Source organism: Rhinichthys klamathensis, unplaced genomic scaffold (assembly GCF_029890125.1).
Source record: "Rhinichthys klamathensis goyatoka isolate OS25496 unplaced genomic scaffold, OSU_Roscu_1.1 h1tg000028l_1, whole genome shotgun sequence".
Taxonomy (NCBI): domain Eukaryota; kingdom Metazoa; phylum Chordata; class Actinopteri; order Cypriniformes; family Leuciscidae; genus Rhinichthys; species Rhinichthys klamathensis.
The window spans coordinates 272,218-296,351 of record NW_026606578.1 but is presented as its reverse complement, the minus strand read 5'-3'; the positions used below and the strand labels follow the sequence as shown (position 1 = coordinate 296,351).

The following is a 24,134-nucleotide window of genomic DNA, read 5'->3' as shown; positions in this document are numbered from 1 at the left end:
TGAGGTAATTCTGTACTCAGCTGTGGCCACGGTTGCAGATATTTGTGAACTTTCTCGATTTGCTTTCATATGCAGTTTGGGTCACACCATGAGCAAATATTATTTTTTTCATCTGTAATATGGATGAATGTGACAGCTGTTGCTAAGCACATTTTTTCATATTTTCAGCAACACTCACTGGTTATGTAGGTGTTTCAAGTCTTGTCAACACACTGGTGACCTTCTCCATCTACATTCTTATTCTCTGGTGTCACAGAAACTGTTGCCGGGCAACAGAGGTGCAGTGTGCCTCTCTAAAAACAATGCTGGACTTTATCCAGTCCCCCAAATCCTGGCTGACTCTTGCACTGCCCGATGAAAATGAAACCTTTTGCTGAGCCCACCCCCCTTCTACCTCTGAAAAAGAGGAAGAGAGAGGGCTTCCTGCTCCGGAGTAGTGAAAGTCTCCTTTCTGTCCCCCCAGGTATGTGCTAATGGGGCTCTCTGACATTAGAGCCCATTCATGTGCTGTACAATAGCTGCAAGGATCTTCTGAGAATGGACAGATTTTGAGATATATATTTTAGTCTGATGATCTTTCATATCTTTGTTAAAGAAATCAGATAATACTTTACAATAAGGCTTAATAATTAATAAGGATTATTTAATACATTAGGTATCATGAACAATAGTTTTCCTCAAAATGTTTCTACATATATGAATAGCTACACTATTGTTAAAAAGTTTGGGGTTATTTTTTGGAAAGTCTCATACTCATCAATGCTGCATTTATTTAATCAAAAAATATCGTAAAAACAGTAATACTGTAAAATATTACAATTTAAAATATTTTATATTTTAATATAATGTATAATGCAATTTATCTGTTTAATGGCAAAGCTGAATTTTCATTAGCCGTTACTCCAGTCTTCAGTGTCACACAATATGTAATATGCTGATTTGCTGCTCAAGAAATATTTCTTATTATTATCAATGTTGAAACAGTTGTGGTGTATTTTTACGTAAAACAATGATTAATTTTTTTTACAGGATGCTTGCTATTTTTTTTTTGAAAACATGATAAATCCCCCCCCACAATTGATTAAAAAGAAATAAATTTAATTACTATAATTTTTTTTTTTTACAAATGTCTTGACTGTCTCCTTTGATCAATTTAATGTATTCTTGCTGAATAAAAGTATTAATTTCTTTCCAAAAACATATCTAATGCATACCGTTAACAAAATGAAATCAAGTGCACTTAAATCTAATGTAAAAAAACGACAACAACATATTGCTCTGTTTTGATTAAATAAGTTTATTTTGATCAGTTACATATAGGGTGTATATCCCCGTGGGAGCATCACAGTAAACGTCCTAGATACTTTTCTTCTTTATAATCACACTTGCTCTAAAAAATAAAATCACCTTTTAGTTTCTGCTTGACATCAGAAATAGGTCAATTTTTACAGAATTCTTGTATGACAAGAAAATGTGCAATCTGAAATACTCAATTCTCACGATTCAGCAATTAAAACGATCTCATAAAACTGCTCATTAGCATCGGGTTTTGTTGATAAAATGAACTTGGCCTTACAAATATTAAGCCAGTCGTTCATCCGATCTAGATCACCGTGAGCGCTGCCTTTCAACAAACAAATAAACTAGTCATATAATCAGCATGTAAAATAACTTTGAAAAGCTATAGCCAGGCAGTGAATGGAGAATAATCCCTCAAAGCTAGCACTTAAAATGCCAGTGTAGAACTATTGGATTAGACAGTAAGAGAAAACCCCCTGATCAGCACATTATTCACACACTCAGTTGCTTGTGCAAAATAAATCAATTATCAGTTCATTGGTCTAACAAACATGTTGGTACACAATACATGTCCTTTTAAGAGTAAATCATGCTGTATGTTTGTGTGAACCAGTAAAATAATCGGCTCCTGTGAAAACACAGTTCTCTGAGATGAACAACTGAGAGATTCTTCAAATGGTGATGAGGAATTTTCAAAGAAAATTAAACAAAAACGAAACTGTACATAATATCTATGACAATATTTTTCCCTTATACCATCTTATCAGCAAGGGTAGCAAACAAAAACATAATAATAAATACATTGCATCAAAGCCGTTTACAATATATTAAAATCGCTGCATAATAGTTTATCTTTATAGTGTTTATATATATATATAACTCATATTTGTAAAAAGAAAGAAAATGACATCAGTAAAAGAATAATAACAACAGTAATAATACAAAAGCTTCATTAAGATAAATTTGCATGTGTAAACACATTGGATTGGACAGAATCACATTCAAAGGCTTTTCACCTGGCATGATGAAAACTAAGAGGATATGACTGGCAAACAGGGACGGTAATTTCACATGACATGTTAAGTCAGACCTTCAAATACACAGATTAGCTTTTTTCCCCACTTCAATATATAGACAAGGTGCTTTTTTCAAGATTGGAAAAAGCATCCGCTTCTCTTTGAGAACAGATTTACACCTGAACGGCTTCAGATACAGACGGATTTGGTAACACCAGGTTCAAGAAAAGTGACAGTGGTGTGTGTGTGTGTGTGTGTGTGTGTGTGTGTGTGTGCGTGCTGAGTGAATCTTGCTAAATATGAGAATATACAAATTATTGCCACTGTGAAAGCTTTCATTTTTTGTTAACCTTCTTTTAAATTGCATATATTACAAACTATATTCTTAAGTAAAACCACACAGGCCAATAACAGCGAAAACTGATATTTTCTCCAATTGTATTTCTTCATATCCAAGACTACTCAGTGAAAAGCAAAGTGCTTTTCTTAGCATATGCAACATATTCAAATATCTGATTTCTGCTAAAAGAAACTTCCACAAAATTCACAGAATCGACAAAAAAGCAATCCAGACTTAGCTTAACCCCAGAGTTAGATTTCTCCCTTTTTGAAAACGGATGGATTGCAGAGTTGGTAATTAACTTGGCTGCGATACACTATCATCCTGTCTCTCTCTTCTTTTCCAGTAAAGGGATATGTAAAACCAAATGAGCAAGGTAAGCCAACATACAAAGACTTTCATTCTTATAGACTGAGCTTGTGAATCTTATCCACAGTTAAAATGAAGGTTTGCCTGTCTGGATGGGTAACCCGGCACTGCGGACGGAATTCCGCACTGAAAAACACTAGATAAGTGACGATAACCTTGGCTTTGTTCACTTACTTTTTTTTCTTTTTTTTTTACATTTCTGCTCCCCTCTTGGGCATTCTATGCGATTTATCCTGGCAGACTGTTCAGTAAAGTTCAGTATGAAAGCATTTACATTTTGTTTCTTCATTATAAAAAGTTATTTACAATCCAGTGTCCCTTTCGGCTATAGTTTACGAAGTCCCTCCAGTTTCAGTTGTAAAAACACACAGTCAGAGCAAGAAGAGAAAAGATAATGATCGATGTGTCATGCGTGGCTGCATGATGTCACTGGCACTGCATTAAAATGGTAAGTGCTAAGAAAAAGAACGGAAAATTCATTTCATAATAAGCAAAGAAAAGAATCTTTATAAAAGAAAAGTGACCGGGGACCAGACCAGTGCCTCTGCCAGATTTCTTAAGGCAGGACTCAACGCGTAGTTTTTGTTGGGATGTGAGTGATTCCTTCAGTTCTGTATTTACTGATTTTTGGGGGGATTTTTGGCGTATTGGTGAGCCCCTGTTAGCTGTGAGCATCATTGGTACTGGTCCCCATTAGGAATGTGATGTTATGGCACTTGGTGCAGATCGACAGGCAGCGTGACAGGACGGGAGTGTGTGTCCGTGCTGTGTTCAGTAGTATGGCACAGAGCGCGCTAGCGCACCCTCATCTAAACACCCACCGGAGCCCACATGGCTCTTTATATACATCATTAATAGCTGCACACCAGCTGCTGATTGGCTGACCTCTTGCCAGCTGAAGGTTTACCGGGGCAAGCAAGGTGCGACTCGAATTCAGAATGGCCTTCACAGAATGGAGCGAAAAAGCAGAGATGACGATGATAGCGGTAATCTTAGAGTATGCTGAGTGTGCATATAGAAAGTTAGCTGCAAGTTTTATTCCTTCTGTTTTTCCCTCCACCTTCCCATATTTTCATTCCACTTTTTCTTCATTGCAGCAGCGGATTCTCATTTGGTAACCTGAGGGAATGAAAAAGAGAAAGAGGTGTCAGTCTCTGGCTGTTCGTAGTTGTTGAATAAAATTTGGAGCAATAACATCCTAGTCTCTGGGTTCCCTACAGGATGTTTCATTTTAATTATTATAACTCAGCACCCAGTGAGCCATCTGTCTGGTGCTGCTGGTGAGGTAAACAACCCCCCCCCCCCACACACACACACACACACACACACACACACTACAACCAGAGCTTCTTCTCAGCTCTGTAAGCTTCACACAGCTGCCCCACTGACACCCCAATATGTGTCTGTCACAAACTTGACAATTATTTATTTAGTCTCAATTTATTATGGTAGCATGAGGAAATGCAGAGAACAGAACTCTAAGATGATATTTGGCTGATGCAACGTAACAATTTTTAAAAAATACTAGAGTATTATGCTTAGATAATCACATCACTGATGTTTACAGAGCATCCAGGGTCCTGCTTGGGATTTGTCTATCATTATGCCACAAATAATCTGGCCTAGAAGCTCCTCTACTGTTAAACAAATCATTGTTTTTACTGTATTATTCTTCTTTTTTTTTATATATATACTTTTAAACAGTATTGCACATAACTCTCAGTTCATTTTGAATAGATTATGTATTAAGGAAATCCAACCATGTTAAACTCTGCCTAAAGGGTGAATGGTTGAAAGACATATCTGGTTTTGTTATTAGTGATTAGCAGATGTTCTCTAAAAGGAAAGACAAGCTTTTTATTGAAAAGACTCTCCATTTTGTTGTATCATCTACTATCTGTCCACTAGATTTAAGCACACTATGCAAGATCTCTTAAGTGTTTAGCACATCCTCCATCTGCTATATAATCCAAGGGCAATGGTCCATTTCTTTCTCTTTCATCTCTCATTTGCTCTCTCTACTATCTTCTCTTTACATTGGTTGCAGGCCCTTCCTGTCTGAAATCTTCTGCCTTCATCAAGGCTAATGTCACAATAGTGATTTTTCCCGTACTCCCACTCCAGCTGTCACATCACCGTGCCTCCTCGTAATTCCTTTTCTAATAACGCGTGTGTGGGTGTCCGTCTGTTATGTAACTCTGCGGTTCCCTCTCCACTTTGTGCTTTGACCCCTATTGATTAGAGAACTTTTCCCATTTATATAAGTGACTGAGGCAATATGTCTTGTCATCACATGCTCATTTATGCTAATGTATGTGCCTCTGACAGGCTAACCCTCAGGGCCATGGTTTGCGCTTCGTCCAACCAGAGATATCTTATTGATTTCCTGTTAAACTTCAGCCTGTTTAAGCTGTTAACCTAATAAGGAGCAGTAGTTTTGCTAATTAGAATGTGGAGGGTGTAGTAGAAGAGTAGGACAACTAACTTGGGACAGCCTGTCTGCATTACAAAAATACATTACCACATTTAACGGTCACAATCCGCCCTCTCAATCGAATATTTGGGGCACTAGTTATTTTTAGTGTACTGCTCCCACTCACATTGTCCTCCACCTAAAAAACTGGCAACCAGAGAAACCTTTTTCCCGATGTTGTTTTCTTTCTCTTTCTTTTGATGCCTTGCCGTTCTTTTAGGGCATACAAAATCATGGTAATTATACAAACAGGCTCATAACAGTGTGTGAGAGGCTGATAAGAGAAAGAGGGGAAAGGGGCAGGAACAGAGGTTTGAAGAGGAGCCAAATTTGAGATTATTAACTGATTAAAATAACCTCACCCAGTCTATTCTATTCTATTCTATTCTATTCTATTCTATTCTATTCTATTCTATTCTATTCTATTCTATTCTATTCTATTCTATTCTATTCTATTTGTTGGAGGCTTGCAGGAATTTGAGGTCTTACCTTAACTGTGGACGGCGGCCGGGAAAGCTGGTTTACTCTGCTGGAAAATTAAAGGGAAAAAAGAAACAGAATAATGAGGGAAAGATTGAGTAGATATTTGTGCAATGTTTTTCATAATTGTACACTCACATGAGCAGGATCTCACATGAACAAAATATCTTCATTTGTGTTTCGGAAGATGAACAAAAGTCTTATGGGTTTGGAATGACATGAGTGTGAGTAATTTTATTTTTGGGTGAACTAACCCTTTAATGTACTTCGTAGGGTTGTCAAAGTTAACATGGTAACTATGATTGGATATTTTGATTTCTAAAAATTGGTTGGAAATACTTTTTTTTCAGTCCTGTTAAACGATATCCTAATACTGCTTACTTGTAACTTCTTTCACTCTATTGGAAATCTCAATGGGGACACTTCATGGCAGTGTGATTGTCTTCCCTACAGGCTGCATGTGCTTTAACACACAGTTCAGGGATGCTTATATCTTCAGTACATCCCCATGGACACTATGCCAACTGACGCCAGGCAGCAAAAGATATGAGACAAATGCATGTGTTTGTATTTTGTATGGCTGCCTATGTGCACGGTGTTTTCCCCTGCGCTATAAATGGCTCCCCCTCAGCCCAAAACAGCTAACAACCTAGAAATAAAGTACTCTTCAAGCTCAATATATATTCCTCCGTTCCAGTGAACGCCTTTCATTTTGTATGTTGCATCTATAAATAGAGGAAGACAAACGAGTATGCTACATTGAAGTAACAAGATATTTATGAATAAAGAACTACTGAGCCTGAAACAGCACAGTTAAAATGCTATTTTTAGGCTCGATTGAACCTCGTGATGATGATGCAATGCTTATGAAAAACAGTGAGAAGGGTGTTATGCAAGAGTATTGGTTGGAAATGTTTAATGAATAAATGCACAGGCTCATGACGGCTGGATATAAGAATATTATGCTGCATCCACAAACATAAGTGCTTTAATCTGTAGCTTCTGCTTTTACATGGCATATATAGCTGCAAATGCAATTCAGTGGCTATTTTAAACCATAATGGCTACATAAGGTGTGGTAAAACTCCTGTATAATCTACAATCCACTGTGGGAGTCAACTGCTTTGAATGTCTTTAAGGATACACCTTCACTTGCTATATTTACTCTAGAATAAATATGATAAAAAAAAAAAAAAAAAAATCACCTTTAAATTTAAACTTAAAAGTTACGATTTTTTGTCATTTATTTTACATCTGAAGTGATGTTTTTAGTTTTAGAATGTTAAAATACTTTCCTTTATCCTATTTTAATATGCAGGGATAAGTATAAGTAAGTCATTTATAGGTTTATTTCCCTGAAAAAAACACTGTGGTGCTTCAAAACATTGCTCTGTTTATTTGAGCGTCCGACCAGTAAGATTGGCTCAACCAATTGTGTGAGTTTTGGGCAGAGATATCTGTTTGACTGACCAACAGCAAAAGTAAGAAGTGTTTAGGGAAACCTACATAGAAAAGTGTCAGTTATATAGGCTATTATTCTGTTTGATGCTACACTTTTGAACATGGTCACTGCATTTTTAGTTGAGATTTATTCATCGTTAAGATTGATTTATTCAAGACCTGTATCTCTGGTTTCAAGTACACTATTTGTATTCCACTACTTATGATATATAGCAGGTAAAAGAACATTAAATAATCTTGTTGAGTAGCTCCTTGTGGAAGATGACTATAATGATTAATCTGCCTGTTGTAATAGATGGCGAGACAAGAAGAAAAGTCAACCTCCTTAGCCGTCTCTAAGACCTATCGTGGGAAGATCTTCCGCAGAAACCCAACATACCACCCTGCCTAAAAATGTCCTCAAGCAGACAGGAAGGAAGTCATTTTTGAGTGGCAACACACACAGGAAATCCACTTGATAAAAGACGGCCGCAAAAAAGGAAAGTGAGTCGCAAAGTTTGAGTATCATGTTTGTCTTTACCTTTTAAGGGAATGGGACTCTTCCATGACCAAACCAGCTAATGTTTATAATAAAGGTCTGTTTTAAAATGTCTATGTGTAAATATACATAGGGCATATATACTATAAACATATAGTGTCTCATAATGGCTTATGTATGACATGTTAAAATGCAATTACATGTCTGGGTTGCTTGAATGGCAGAAGACAACTTTGAGGTTTATTTGATGTTCAGTTCCTCTCATGTCGCCATGACTGTTTTTACTGGACAAAGGCTTGCAAACACTTCCTCTAAATGCTATATTCATAAACTTGCTTAGCTTGTCTTGGCCCAATGCTGGTGTACTGAAATAACATATATATTGAAATTTCTCTTATAACGGGTTTTAATGATTTGAGTAAGGGAAGCAATTGATCTTCTAAAGGTCATCTGTAGTCCATGTGATGTGTCATTTCCCCCTTGGCAAATCACTTATGCAGAGTGTCTTTGTTTGAGAATACATCTAGATCTCTGTCCATCTATCCAGCTCGTTCATCCTCACGAATTAACTATCCACCTGAGGCTATTCACCAGGCACACAAAAATGGCCAAGGCTACCAAAATCACCATGGCAACCGCTATTCTCCGGATTGTCATTGTCAGTGGAGGAAATGAGAAATGATAGTCCCATTTAGGAATGTAAAGTGAGGACCCTTGAAACGGAAGCACCTCGATGTCATTAGAACAATGATTTAAAAGATTAGACTGAATTACTGTTAGCTATCAAGGTTATGAGGCTTAGGCACTCACTGTTTCTCGGCTTTGTCACGATCGTCGAGGAAGAACAGGGCGGTGGCGAGGAAGAAAATCCCCCCCAGAACGATGACAAATGGACAGAGCATGAGGGCATATCCCAAGCTCAGGAACTGCCATAAAGCTGACGTAGCGTAGCTCTGCTGCAGGGAGTCTGATATCTGTAGGAACACATAGAGACACAAACAAAAGAGAACTCATTAGCAAACAAAGGAAAAGTCTGCTGTGAGCCATCAGCGACATTAATGCAATAATTAACTTCCTAATATTGTCTTCAAGAGCTGTGCTGTCAATCAGTTACTGGGTGAACACTTAATCCTTGTGTTAACATGTCTTAAGCTATTGGAATCTGTTCAATAGTAAGTCAATAAATCTATAAAAAGACAATTATAATTAATTAAACTATTGATTCAGTCAAGGAGGCATTTTGTTTATGTTTCAATTTATCATAATCTAATTACATTTTATGCTGCTTGTTCCCTCAAGATTCACTCAGTCTGTAGTCAGCAACTGTTTCTTAATGTTAAAGACCACATGACATATTTCCTATGTAATATTAGAGAGGGATATTGTCATTGCATTTGATTGTAAAGAAATAGTAAAAATAGTGTAGTGCAGGATGAATGAGTCAGGAATATTTTTGTTCCATTTTCCTGGAAGATCATTTTAATCATTCTGCTAAAAATTAATTTAGTCAACTCCTATGAGCAAACTAGCATATGGACTAAAGAACACAAAACTCAACTTTAGGACAAAACCCACTATTTTATAACATAAAACATTTATACCATTTTATACATAATTTTATAACCTTCTATGTAAAGCGCTTTGAGTACCCAAAAAAGCGCTATATAAATGTAACAAATTGTCATTATTATTATAACTAACAGACCTGTGAACAAAAACCAAAGGGATGTTTCTAGTGCTAATGCTTTGTTCTAGCCATTCTAGTGTATTATATTATTACAAAATAAAGCAAAAGATGTACATTTTGACATAAAGACACTGACAACAGCATTAAAATGATGTTTAGCAAGGCTCCTCATCTGACTCACTTTAGCATGGCTAATCTGTTAGCATCAGCACTAGTGTGCAAGTCTCATGAGTCGGGTAATGCTGACACTAAAAGGTGTATGAGTGGGTGCTGACAGTGAGGTCTGTCTGTGTGTGTGTGTGTGTGTGTTCAGACCACACTCCTGTATATGTGTATATCTCAGTTTTTATGATGCCAACGTTTTTGTTTAATGTTGAACTATTTCTACTGCTAAAAAATAGGGCTGAAGTTGAACATTTGTGGTGCGTATCTAATGAGGTTTGGTTGCGGAAAAATAGATGGTAGATTGCGGCTGATAGCCTTTCATAGATAATTACACCACCCAATATGCCTAAGGGTATAGATTCACTCACAGGTACTATGCATGTTTTTACATCAGTTAGAGTGAAATGGAGCATTACCAGGTATTTAGGAAATGTTATTCATTCACAGGTCTAGTGCACATATTGTTCACTTTTTAGAGGAAAGTGTTGTCTGCCTGCCACATGTATAATGTCTGGAAAAACTATAGTGTCACTGCCCAGTTTTAAAGTTCACGTGGTTTTTCTCTAAAAACTGTTCTTATTTTTTTTTTTACGACAGAAGTACGTCACAGCCACCATCACACTAGCTTGCCAGACCTCCGGAGTGAAATTATCAAGTAACTGTTGATGCATGACTCGGCCCTACATTGCTGGATTTGACAGGCCAGAATGCCCACACACTTCCTGTACCCACTATCTTAGAGGTAACTGAGAAGATCATTGTATTCACAGAGAGCATTATAACCACACTGCCCAGCTGTCTGTCCACAGGTAGGGCATTTTGAGCAGATGGAATGTGGTGGGTTGCAAACACTGTGACTTGAGTGAACTTTTATCATTCGTGTAGCTTAACAGCACAGCAACAGCAATATCATGGAGTTAATTCCGCTTGAATTTACACTTATTCATGTAGCATACACTTTTATCCAGTACAAAAGGGAACTTGATAAAATGCATAAACTTGATCAAATATACATGGCTATTCAATAGTTTGGGGTCAGTAAGAAGAATTTATATTTTTATTAAGCAAGGATGCATTACAGTAAATGAATCAAAAGTGACATGTAATGGTATAAAATATTTCTATTTCAAACAAATGCTGTTCTTTGAACTTTCTATGTCAAGCCATTAAATCAATAATGTGCAAGACATGTGGTTCAAATACCAAATGATGGAGCGATACAAATCATATAAACAATATAGAGGCAGATTAGACACACTTCTTACCTCCTGCTGTGTGCTTATGACACACTCTTGCAGAATATTGATGTGTATGTGGGAGATAGATAAAGAGCAAACACACTGCAAATGCACTTTTGTTGTAAGAGGTTGAAAGTGATACTGGAATAAATGAACAATGGGTCTGAACCCTGAGCCCTACATGACATGGGGCTCTGAACCTGTCAAAAGCACGCACAGGAGTTACTGTTTAGCTTGGATCAACTCCAGTGACTCCTGTTCGGAATGCCAGGAATGTCTACAGGAGTCGGAAGTCTAGGAACCACAGCGTGCTTTTTCCGGAGTTAAGAAGAATGATGAATTTATGCTGCACTGTGATCGGTTTGCCTTTGTTTTGTTAACATGAACAAGAGTGGAAATAGGAAAAGGGAGATGGAGCCAGGGTCAGCGTACAAAATCATAGAGCAAAATGTCACACGGCACAAGGCGGCGTAGCTTATTGTTGCACACAAGTGTTTAGGAGACCGAAGGGAACACTTGAGATGAATGTAGCCTTGAATGAGCTGATGACTGGCATATATACCAACATAATGTCTCCCGAGGAAAGGTATTACTGGAAAGAAACGCAGATCAGGAAGAATGGGAAACCTTCAGAGGGCTTTTGTGTAATGTAATTCTGCCATTGTGAAAAAAAACAAAAAAAAGCACTGTCCCTACACACCAAATACTCAATACTGAACAGTATATACTTGTAGCAGGAAGCACTGCAGTTCACTGCCCTGTGTGTGAGACATCCTTACCAGGCCAATGAGGTACGGGCTCCCAGCATCCCCTAGTAAATGTGACGTGAAACCCTGGAAGGCAACAGCAGTGGCTCTTCTGGTCGGTATGACAACATACTGGAGAAAGAAAAGAGGTGATAGGAAAACAGCAGTGAGAATCACATGAAAACAAAACAGGAAAACAAAAGTACCATGAGTGCTCACTTAAACAGACACTGTCAGAGCGCTTTACACTGACCTAGGCTGACTGGAGTTTAAGTATGCAGTAAGACCGTAGCTGACTCATGACAGCTTTTCTTGCTAAATCTCTAAATCTACCTTACATGCACTCTGTTTACAGCTCCTCTCTTCTCTAACTCACTAACTTCCTTCACACAAAAACATCCAAACTGAAAATGTTATTCCGTTTTATTTTCCATGAGTGGCATTTCCATTAAGTGCAATCAAAAGCAGCAATTTTGTCTTGGGCCCCACCCAGGCTATACCAAACCTCGTAGTCATGCAGCCCACCATTCAAAATAAGAAACTAGCCCGAGAAGATGACAATTTTCTTACAGTTAAAGGCTTTAAAGTTTCCACTCGACCCAGCAGATAAATACAGGCTTTCAATACAAACCATTAAAATGTCCGCTGTAATGGCCCAGTTCAAAAAGAGCAGCGTCTCTCCGATGAAAATGCAGATCTGAGGAGAAAAAGAGAGCGAGGGGGGAAAAATAGAAAAGGAAAGGTCAATTATATTTCATTCTTTAAAATGAAAAGTTACTCTACCATCTACACGCACACACACACCAGCGTTTGCATTTGGTCAAAGACTAAATTAACCCGGCTCATATACTAAATAAAAGAAAAACTACTAAATGTTGTGGAATATGAAAACATGTCATTACACTGTGGTTACATGTCATTTTTGATTTGAGGGCAACAGGACCATGTTGTGCTCCAAACCGTAAAAAAGAGACAAGCGGTTAGCATTAAACTAGAGTGGAACTCAAAATGTCTGGCGGCTGAAACCGTGTCACATTTAACAAGTTATCACAACAGATTTGTGCAATCCCATGAGAACAGACTAACTGATTTAAGCATTCCCACATAAATTAACTGATATCCCACAGTGCCTAGTCTGGATTTCCAAGGTGCTTATGGCAGACTGAGCATTGAATATCTCCACTAATCTTAGCGACTTGACAGAGTGTAGATGGTCTCTCCACAACTCTGAGGCCAGAATACGACTGACGGCAGCTGCCGGGGTCAAACCAGACAGGATTGTGTGGAGAACTGTGGGTTGCAAGGGAGTTTGATCATTCAAGTGGCTGTTCTGATTTTGACAGGATCTTGTGTTGGTCTCAGAGATATGTTGAGCAGGGCTGACAGAGAGATGACCTCAGGGTGTCATTTTTTTTAGTTTGTGGGTCTAGAACCTTCCATTTAGATGTCAGTGTGAGAGAATATCTGAATAGAAGGTGAGGAAATGAAAGCATGAAAGTGTGCGCATGTTTGGACATGTATGAAACTCTGTCCCGAAGTGACTTGAGGCTCAGACAGCGTGACGGACAGACAGGCTAAAACTGTAAAGCCCTGCAGGACTCTGGTTCAGGACTGAATTGTGATCAGCCAACGTGCTGATGAGACAGCAGCTGTCCCTGCTGGAACAGACCCTGACAGAGCTCCAGCGTGCTGTCACATTCTCAGACTGCACATCTGTCACTATCAAATTTTCTCACTCCAGATATTTTCCCTCCTTAAAGTTTTGGATTCCTTGTTTTTCGTATGCTACATTTGGATGTAATTACAGAAGCCTTGTGGCAGGTGATTGAAGGGGTGCTCATGTCTTTACATGGGGTGCTGGCTGCCACTGTCATGTTACCTGTTTGACAAGATGGCTTGAGGGCCTGTGGTCTAAATGATGTGTCATTCATTTCTATAAATATAAATCTCAGCTAGACTGACAGAAATACACTTTTCCATTTTCACATTTTCCAATTACAGTGATATTCCATTTGAATTTTAAATAATAAAAAGTTTCTGTTTTCTAAGAGTTTAGTGATACAACTAATATATTTTGAAATGACAATATACACTACTGTTCAAAAGTTTAGGGTCGGTAAGATTGCTCGACAAGACTGTATTTATTTGATTAAAAAAATACAGTAAAAACAGTAATATTGTGAAATATCACATTTTAAAAAAAGGTTTCTGATTAAATATATTTTAAAATTTAATTTTTCTTCAGTGTCACATGATCCTTCAGATATCATTCTTATATGATGATTTGCTGCTCAATAAACATTTATTATTATTATCAATGTTGACAGTATTATTATTAACAGTTTTGCTGCTTAATTAAAGGAGGATTGATGATTCTTTGATTAATATAAAGTACAGGGATTATTTGAAATAGAAATCTTTTTAAACATTATAAATACGTTTACTGTCACTTTTGATCAATTTAATACATCATTGCTGAATAAAAGTATTAATTTCTTCTTCTTTTTTAAACGTACTGAACCCAAACTTTTGAACGGCAGTGTACATTTTTAATTGGATTTTAGTTATATTTTATTCTATAAATTGTTGTTCTTGTCTTATAGACTTATAGATCAAGATCCAACTCAAGATTGGTATGAGTCCATGAGACCCCAGGTCATACCGTTTGCTTTTATAGTCCTTAAAGTCATCACAACTTTTAACAAAGGAACAAGTGGTTGCAAAACCAGGTCGGTTGAGGGTACAGTTAGTGAGTCTTTCATAGTTAAGATAAGGTGGCAAACGTTGAGCAAGCTTAGAGTTTCTCAAACATAACACCAGAGAGATGGCGTTATCATGGTGTACTAGGTTCTTTTGTCCATGGGAAAGACAAGCAGTCCCTAAAAATACTTTCTCATCAGACTTCTCATCATAAACACTTATGAGATTCCCAGTCTGGTTTGGCCCTTCAGGGAGCATCCAGCATTTTGTTCTGACCTGATTGTTTTTTGTTAGAAGAACAAGTATGACCTGGTAGAATTTTTTTCTTTGTTTTCTAATGCAGCATAACTCTTTCTCCATTAGTGACTCACAAATGCCACAGTCTATTGTTTCTTAGCCGTAACTGTGAAAACTGCTCCCTTTTCCTGCTTTACATGCCAATTAAATAAGTACGCAGTGCCTGTTGCTCTTATTCTTTTAGTATTGGGTTTGAACCTAACAACCCTGCCAAGCAACTATGGCTGTTAAACCCACTGAATGCAACAGACTTTATATCGTTTAAAGCCTTATATTGAACTCTGAATAGATGTGACCTTATTTGACTTTGACTGAAAGTACTCATTGTAATACAAGGATAGTCAGAAGGGAGCTGTACTAGAGATATTCAGGCCACCGTGTTAAGAAGCAATTCAGGAGACAATCTCAGTCTTTACACCACAATTCTATGGCAACCAATATAATATGAGCTATTTACGTGAAGTGTCATAATATTGCAACAATAGATCAAGTGTAATTCATCATATAGGCGTGAATTCAGGTTGATTGAGTTGAGACACTTTTTCCAAGTCATCTCAATTGCAAAATGTGTCCCAATCACCCTGAATTCACCTTAGTGAATGTAATGAGTATTAATATTATTTTTAATCTTAGTCTTAATCTTAATATCTTAGAATAATTGTATTATTTATTGATTGATTGATTATGAGTGGAGAAGCCAAATAGAGTTTTGTTTCTATTCTATTCTATTCTATTCTATTCTATTCTATTCTATTCTATTCTATTCTATTCTATTCTATTCTATTCTGTTGTTTTTCAAGTACACACACACATGTTTTACTGGAAAACAAATCCAAAAGACTAATTTATAACTAATTAAAAAGTCCATTTTTACAGTGTAGACCTGTGAAGTAAGCTGAGACTAAACAAAGTAGAGTTACTTACATATGCTCCCACAATGCTTTTCTTGGCCACAACAAAGATTAGGCAGATGAAGATAGCAGAGCCCAACATGCTGACCGCACACACCAGCGGGTCAGCACGCTCCGTCTTCTGACGACAGAGCCGTGTGGTCACAGCGCCGATCACTACTCCCAACAGCCCAGTCACGCAGGTGATGGCCCCAAATATCAAACTGGAGATGAGAGAGAAACATAGTAGTTGTCAAAACTGTAACGCTTGTGATTGACCGTTAGGTTTCAAGCGGAGTGTGTGTGTGTTCTGACCTGTCTTTACTGCTGCAGGGTTGATAGGTGCAGCTCACTGCTGTCTTCTGCACCACCTGAGCTCTGACTAGGTACTGCGGGATCCAGATCCCAAACGCCCCCGTGGCAAATGACACTGCGGCCGATGCCAGAGAAGAGAATACATAACTACGGCTAGGGAACAGAAAGAAAAGGAATTAACATGCATAATTCTTGAGTTTTCATTCAGACATTTTTGGCTTTCCTGTTTTTCTGTTATTTTTGCTCTTTATGTCTTTCTGACATAATGTATGTGGTTGCTGTGATTTTGCCAAGTAAGACATGTTCCTGGATCAGCATCTATTGTTGATCCTGGAACAACATTGCTGTCCAAAAACATAGTCCTAACCCTATCCCAACCCCTAAACCTAACCCTACCCATAAGTTATCCCTAAAATCAGTAGAAAAATATAGGTGAATAAGAATAGTGTAAAAGCCCCTAACCCTTATTGTAAACTTGACATTAACTACAAAACTATCCCTCAAATCTGATTGGTTGATTGAAATGTTGTTCCAGGATCAACAACGATGTTGATCTAGTAAAATGTTCTACTTGGTGAAATCACGTTAACCAATGTGATATGGGTAGTTGACATATAATATGGCCATTGCCTACATTCATTTGATGTCAGTTTAGCCACAACAAAGATGGTTGGTATAGTGGTGTGAAAAATACATGCAATAATACATGCGTATATAATATATACAATTAGGTCATGTTATTGATGATAATAGATATTGTGTAAATATTTCATAAATGGAAAATCTCAGTGTTTAAAAATACAATCAATTAAAATTATAGAATATAATTAAAATGTAGTTGAATTAGAGTTGTCACACCACAGGATAAGCAGAGACTACTTGGCCCTTGAAATTCTATGCCAGCTACTCCAATAAACTGTCACCATGTTCAGGTGAAGGCAGGACTGTAAAAATAGACATTGAGGGTCCAATATTCACTCAATGGTTGATTTAATGATTGCATCTGGTACGACCCAATCCTAAATATTAAGTTCATTTCATTCTTGAGGGATGGATAGGAAAAAAAGTGGCATACTTTTTGGCAAGAGCTTTCATGTCACAGAGCCAGGAAGTGCGTGTCTTTATCCGTCCAGTGAGCTGGTCAGCACTCCCTCTCTTCGGCTCAGGGATAAAGATGAGGATGAGGAACCCAGCAGTCAAACCTAACATTGGAGAAACCTTGAGACAGAAGAAAAAAAGATGATATTGCAGAGTTTAACATTGCCTTGTTTTCCAGAACAATATCTAAACATGCTTAAAACAATAGATATGTAATAGAGAAGCAAATTACTTACTATTTTATGACATTTTCCGGTAATAACATACCAATTATTATAATAACAATTATGTTGGGTTTTTTTTCTACTCCATTTGTCATTTTCTTTAAAGAATAAATCTAAAAAAATCAAGTCTTATTATCTTATATAAGCTTTCTTACTCAAATTGAAGATGTTTTTACTCGGAAAAAGCAAAAATGCTGCTTAATTTTTTTTAAGTGCAGTGCTCTTAACTAGACTAAACATTTTTTGCTTGTATTACTGTGAGTCTGTGCTCTCTGTTAAACAAAATCTTGTGGGCTGAACAATAAAAAACTGTCTCACATCCTGTTTGGTCTAGCAAGTTATTCGCTGAGTCGATAATGGTGGTGTTATGTATTTTGTGATTAGTTTTATTTATATTCACATTAGGGTGTGTAGTGCCGGCAAGGTACTAGACTGCAGTGTGAAGTGGACTCTATTAGGTGATGTTTCTTTACTCCATCCTCTCGTTTTCTTTCTCAGTTTTCTCCCTTGTGTGGGAGCAGCTGCGGTCCACCAGGCCATGAGCTATTATCTCTTTTATCATCCTTCCTGATGGCTACAGCACAGCAGTATGTGTGTGTGTGTGTGTGTGTGTGTGTGTGTGTTTGTTGGTTCGCTCGCCCACATGGAAGCAGCGTAAGCGCCTCCGTCGCTTGTGAAAGCCAAAGCAATTCTGTCTGTCAGACGCAATCCTCCTGGAGATCATTTATAGCACATTAAAGCAAAGCTCTGCTCATAATTGTGTCTTATGGGTATGTATATAGTTCTTGTAAAGATTTAGTCATCGGCACTGCAAAAAAGTTCCTGATCTGTTTGTTTGTCTTATTTTCAGGTAGAGAAATTAAATTAAAACAAGATTCAATTGAATAAGCAAAATTAAGAACATATAATCTTGAATCTATCTTAATAATTATAAACTACTGTTTAAAAGTTTGTAGTCTATAAGATTTTTTTCAGAGCTTCAAATAAATGCAGTACCTTTCAACTTTCTGTTCATTAAAGAATCCTGAAAAAAATGTATCATGGTTTCCACAAATATTTTCAGCAGCACAGCTGTTTTCAACATTATATGCAATATAACTTAATTCAAGAGACATTCTACAAATACAAGTTTGAGAATATATTGGAGAATAATTATAAGAAATATTTATTATTATCTATAAACATTTATACAAATTTGTGAATGTTTTATTTTTGTAGTGTTCAGCATTATAAATAGCCTGAGAGTGAAACAGATCACTGCATCCCATTGACATGCTGCTGTTTCCTGCACTATACTGTGATTCTGTGGACTGAATGTGTGTCTGTGTGCACTGCGGTGCTTTTGATACAGAGCTGCAGTGTCTCGCTAAAGCCTGGATTTGGTCTTGTTATCCCTCTGTAACTAGAAAACCCAGCAGCCGTAAAAAAGGTCTTTGCAGTGGACCTATTTTCTAACAGTCACACTGTGGAGATCCCTCCCTGCCTCTCTGGTTTAGTTTAATATCAAAGCCTGCGTTGATCAGTCATCTTGAACTTTGACTCTTGTCTCGCACTTTGTCAGATGTTGCCCTTTCCTGCTAATCTCAAGCTAGCGCAGCTTCTTTCGTGCTTGTCAAGGTTAGAGTTGGGCCGAGTGTAATCAAAGAAAGAGAGATCAAGGAGCTATTTCTCCTGGCATTTCCCCACTTCGACCTGCAGAAGATTGATATGGCTCTCAATAATTATGATATAATCCTCCACTCCAAAAAAACACACTCCCTCTTCGAGAACGGAAGGCGATTGAGTTCTTTAGGGGCCTGCAAAACAAGCGGAAAGTGGCACGGAGTGTTTTTTCCCCTGTCAGGGCAGGATATGGCCGATATGGAGTCCCTTTTCATCTGTCTGTTGTTTTTATACTCATTTAAAGTGCTAGTGATGATTAATAGTCCCCCAAACCATGAGCTTTGTCTCCTCAAGGAATGTTTTACTGCATCCAAGAGCTCAAACAATGGAGCTCTGCTACTGTTTGCAAAAGCGTTCCGATAAACTAGCTACCAAATAAAGCCATTTATGTTCCTGAGGGTCATATAACTGTCATGTTCAGAGGTGTTTTTGTAAGAATGAGAGGGTTTAATGCTCCTCTTAAAGTCTCCTTTCAGGCCTAAGAGCTCGACAACAGAACCACGCTGGAGTTTTAAGAGGCAGCCATACAACAAGTTTAATTCAAGTTCACGATAAAACCCTCGGTCGATTCTTTATGACCCCGAGAAAGGAACAAGTAATGAAGCCCACCTGCTAACTTGAGCATCCACCTGTTAAAGTTTGAACTGAACGAGAGAAGCAGTTGGTTATAAAACTGCGCTGAGCTAATGAAGGAAGAAAGACAGGAATCTAAAGCACTTCAGAGGCCTCTCACTTTCTCAGAAAAGTTGTTTTTGCTCTCTCTCTCTCTTTTGCTGCCCAAAAGTTGCAGACCACTACCCTTCCTCTCACTCAATCATTTCATAAATTAGTCATTTGAGCTGCATTAAAAGGTGCTCGATTTTGGGCTTTTGGTATTAGCAGTGCAAATTGCAATACATCAAGGCTACTGAGGAATATCCTACAACAAAAGGGTCTGTGTAAGTGAGCCCCCTCTTCTCCTGGGCCTATGCAGTACAAAGACTGTGAAGACTGCATTACTCACGGATAGCGTGTATGAGCGGACCCGAGAGAGCTGGAGGTAATGCTATATTAATGCACTTGAGCTAGCTGGGTTGTCAGTGCCCATTGCACTGGCTTCAAGGGGGCAAGAATGTTATGTTGCTTTTTCAAGAGACGGGCTGAAGGTATTTCAGGATTCACCTGTCTGCCATGGGTTTTAGGGATATTTTTGACCAGGCCGAGAGGAAATGGTGTATATTTGTGGAGGTTGGGCGTGCTTCCTCTAAAATATTGATACAACACAAGGAAACATTTCAACAGCTCTTACCCTCAGTGCCCAGTACCAATCCCCTCCAGCGTCTTTAGCAATGGATCCCAGGATGTATCCAAGACCGCTGCGGAGAGAGAGCAAAACATGTCATTATACACAAACAAACGTATCATATTCTAGGCATAAACTTCCGCTCTCCAGCTGGTTTGCTGGTCTAAGCTGATTTAAGCTGGACTGAGCCAGTTTTAGTTTTAAATTTTAATATAGTTTGTATTGTAATAATTGTTAGTTATTTTTTTATTTAGTTTTTCAATTTGAGTTCTAGTTTTTAAGTTTTAGTATATTAGGGCATCCAAAATGAATGTGCTAACTGGTGAAATTAAAATGTTTATGTATAAATGTATATTTCTCAGCCTAATCTTTTTCCCAGTTTAATAACACTGGTCTAAGCTACTCTAGCTGGTCTTCCATCCTGCCCAAGATTGTCTTAAACTGGACTAGCTGATCTAGCAGCAAGCCCAAACTGGTTTTCAATTAGTGTAGATGGTCAATGTCCAAAACCAGCAAACCAGACCAGCCTGACCAGCTTAGGGTGGTTTAATACGTTTTTTTTTTATAAGCTATTTTGCCATGTGCCTGTCTCATTCACTTGGTCCCTCTCACTTTCTTTGCAGTCTTTCTCTTCTCTCCCCGGCTGTTTTTCCCACCCAAAGCTGTGTCATGCACCCTAAAACTTTCATGCGTTGGCTAGGCTGCCTGAACTCAGCATGCATACTAATGCCGCTTATAATGGCTTTACTCTGAACATCACCTCTGGCAATATAAGAGAGTCAACCACTTAGCATTACTCAGGGGCTTATGATGACAGATCAGCTCCGAGGGAAAGAGAAAGAGAGATGACTTCGGAGAGAGACCAGCTTCCCGCACTGTCGCTTTGGGTTTTGGATGGATTTGGGGACTGTGGTGAAATACTAACATCAAAGGTTCAGATGACCTAATTCTGAGAATCCCTGTCTGATGCTGTAGGATATGGCATGTGTCTCATGAACTTTCCTTTAAGTTCTTCTAAGGCAAGACTGCCTGACATGAGTGATATAAGGAAAGGAGGAAGACGAGCACTCAAGGTGGGATCATTTCAACCCTGTCGGTATCTGAGGAATCTGTGAGTCATATCTCTTCAGACGCAGACCAAACTCTCCTAGCTCTACATCCTGTTTACAGTCTGATAAAGTTCATAATTGCCCTGTTATGATCTCGGTGTGGCTGAAGCACATGTAAACTATTCTCTCTGTATACTATATCTGTATGCTGATTATCTGGTTTGAGACTGTGCTGCCTGTCATTGGCCGTTGAATGAATTTTCTCCTCTTGGTCATAGTCTGTTTAAAAAAAGTTGATTGGGTGTCTCGCAGTTTTTCTTTCCATCAGTTCTCAATTTCAGGTCGAAAGTATTCCTCCATATTTTCAGCATCAGATTCATTATTATTCTCATTCTCAGTCACTCTCTCTGTCTGTCTCCTGCAAGTTTTTACACCTGTTACCAACCCTCAATCGCACTCAACAGGGAGTGAAAAGAAAAGTTTTTGCTGTTTTAAGGTACTATTACACCTATTTAAACACCAATTTTTCAGGTATTTATGGTATACTTACAATTTTGACAGTAGTGCACTAGTAAATGCATGTGGAAGCCACAGAAACAAGAAGTAAACTGAATTTATATTTTGTTTAAGTTTAGCATGAATAAACACATATTATAATTAATTTCACAACATTCTTTCAGAACATCAGAACATTCAATTTTTTTCTTTTTTTACATTTTTCTAATTCAATACAAATTATTTTCATAATATTACTATATTTTGATCAAATAAATGCAGCCTTGGTGACCATCAGTGACTTCTTTAATTAAAAAAAACATTAAAAATTAAAAATCTTGCCGACCCCAAACTTTTGAAAGGTATTGTACATTTACTTAAGCAATACTATATAGAGTGGTTTGAAAATGTAGTCTCCTGTATTTGGGGATTGTTTTTTTGTTTTTTTTGTACATCAGGCCCTGGCATAACTGCACCATTTTAATCCTTCTCTTTAAATTTGGAGCGTCCCTCCCACAATCTAAAACCTCACGGACACTTCCTGTGTTCCCAGACACTAGCGCCAGGCTGTCGCACAGCAGGTAAACTACATTGTTTACCTTTAACTGCCCCTGGCATATCCGACTGATGGACCAACCTGACCTGACCCATCAAACAATAGGACCTTATCATCGAGAACATATGGCTCTCAACATGAGCCCACAGTAACCTCTGGACCTCATTCAATGTCAAGAACACCTTAATTAAGCCTATGCATACCTGTGTATTCATGGAATATGGCCACTTGGTACCTTATTGATGTTCTTGATTGGATGAGAGTTTTTGGATATTAATTTCAAGCATTTGTGATGTGGTGCTACCATTTTTATATGTCTGTACGTATTTGTATAACACAAGTTGTCGTTATTACTCTGTTTCTCTATGTTTATTAGCAACTAAAATATTTTTCCATGCCCATAAGAGGACTAAAATTTCCTGCCAAACCTTTCTCTCATGGCTGAAGTCACTTCCTGGAAACAGTAACAACCTGACTGTAGATAAACAGGGCGCTAGACAGGAAGTGAGGCGGCACACTGCAGCGCTCCAGTCTTTCACCTCTTATTGTTCGTACTGTCGATCGCTTTGTTAAGGCCGAACCCAGTTAGCTCGCAAATACCAAAACTCTCCTGGGTCTGCTATTTTTCCATCCCGTCCTTTCCTCTAACTGCACTCAACCTCTCATCGATACTATTACTAGCCCTCAGAACAGGTCTGATGGCGACAGCTGCTGTGTTCAGATATTTATTTTCCTCGGTTCAATGGGGGTGTATCACACTCAGTGTTGTTATACAACTGCATGGTCAAAACTCAGATTAGTTTGGTTGTTGTTTTTCTCCCCATCAGATTAACAATTGAATTCCAAGATGCTGTAAACACAATGCAGCTAAAAATGCTATGCACATACATGCATGCATTTATCATCTTTCCTCTGTTGTTTTCCCCCTTTTCTCTCCAGTCTTTTTCCACCTCAGTGAACAAAAAGAAAATGCCACGGCCTGGGTTAAGTGACCGAAATAGATGAGCTTAAAGTCTTTCACAGCAGCAAACAGATTTAGAATATCATTGTCTATTTGGCCCATCTGAGGCGGTGACCACACAAAACGCTGAGCTCAATTCTCCACAACCGACCTTTACTGAGTTGAGATGGTATCTGAGATTATCTGGCTGTCAGAAGCTGTTCCTTTCAGCCACAGTTCACCTAACCTGACTTCAAATGTCTAAATATACTACATTACAATTCTTATAATGGCAATAATATTATCTGGTTGTACAGTATTATCTTAGTGCTAAAGTGCTATTGTAAAACCATCTCTAATGAACATCTGAACATCTGCAAATAAATTAAACAAAATGAAATGATATTTCTAGGGGTTTACTCATTTTATAGATGTATGGATTGAAAAGAAAATGGTATTGCTCAAATTTGGCACTCACCTTCCTAGTGGGATGGCCAGGTAGAAGACAGAGAGCATCATGGTCCTTCTGTTGTTTGTGAACAGGTCTCCAATGATGGTTGGAGAGATGGATGAGTAGCTCGATTCACCAATTCCCACCAAACATCTGGACAGCACTAACAACCAATAATACTGCAAAAGAAAAGGTCATATGATCAGAAAAGTTGAAGGCATTTCTTATATATACTATTCAGTTGGCGCATATCTAAAAACTAATATGTCTCTTATTTTTCTCATGATTTGCAGGGTCATTGTGAAGCTCTTTTCTTTTAGCTATTTAAGTCACCTTACAGTTAACTATCGGGAAGAAATGAATGGTATATCCTGCATCTAAGGATTGACAGATCATTGAGACCTGAAACGTTTTCATAAATCT

The 24,134-nt window shown here is 38.0% G+C and overlaps 1 protein-coding gene across 2 annotated transcripts in view; it reads right to left on the bottom strand.

Moving 5' to 3' along the window:
* Positions 1–4,041: 4,041 nt before the first annotated feature.
* spns2 (SPNS lysolipid transporter 2, sphingosine-1-phosphate) overlaps positions 4,042–24,134 on the bottom strand; it is a 75,661-nt gene continuing 55,568 nt past the window's right edge. The window contains exons 4-13 of one of the 2 annotated variants that reach the window (XM_056244673.1): positions 23,739–23,890; positions 20,227–20,293; positions 17,030–17,172; positions 15,955–16,107; positions 15,674–15,863; positions 12,384–12,449; positions 11,786–11,884; positions 8,727–8,890; positions 5,987–6,026; positions 4,042–4,143 (exon numbers count right to left, since the gene is read on the bottom strand). In XM_056244673.1, coding sequence (XP_056100648.1) covers positions 4,132–4,143; positions 5,987–6,026; positions 8,727–8,890; positions 11,786–11,884; positions 12,384–12,449; positions 15,674–15,863; positions 15,955–16,107; positions 17,030–17,172; positions 20,227–20,293; positions 23,739–23,890 — 1,086 coding nt within the window. In that variant the 3' untranslated portion in view covers positions 4,042–4,131. The remainder of the gene's footprint in view (positions 4,144–5,986; positions 6,027–8,726; positions 8,891–11,785; positions 11,885–12,383; positions 12,450–15,673; positions 15,864–15,954; positions 16,108–17,029; positions 17,173–20,226; positions 20,294–23,738; positions 23,891–24,134) is intronic. The other variant, XM_056244681.1, reaches the window with a different exon arrangement.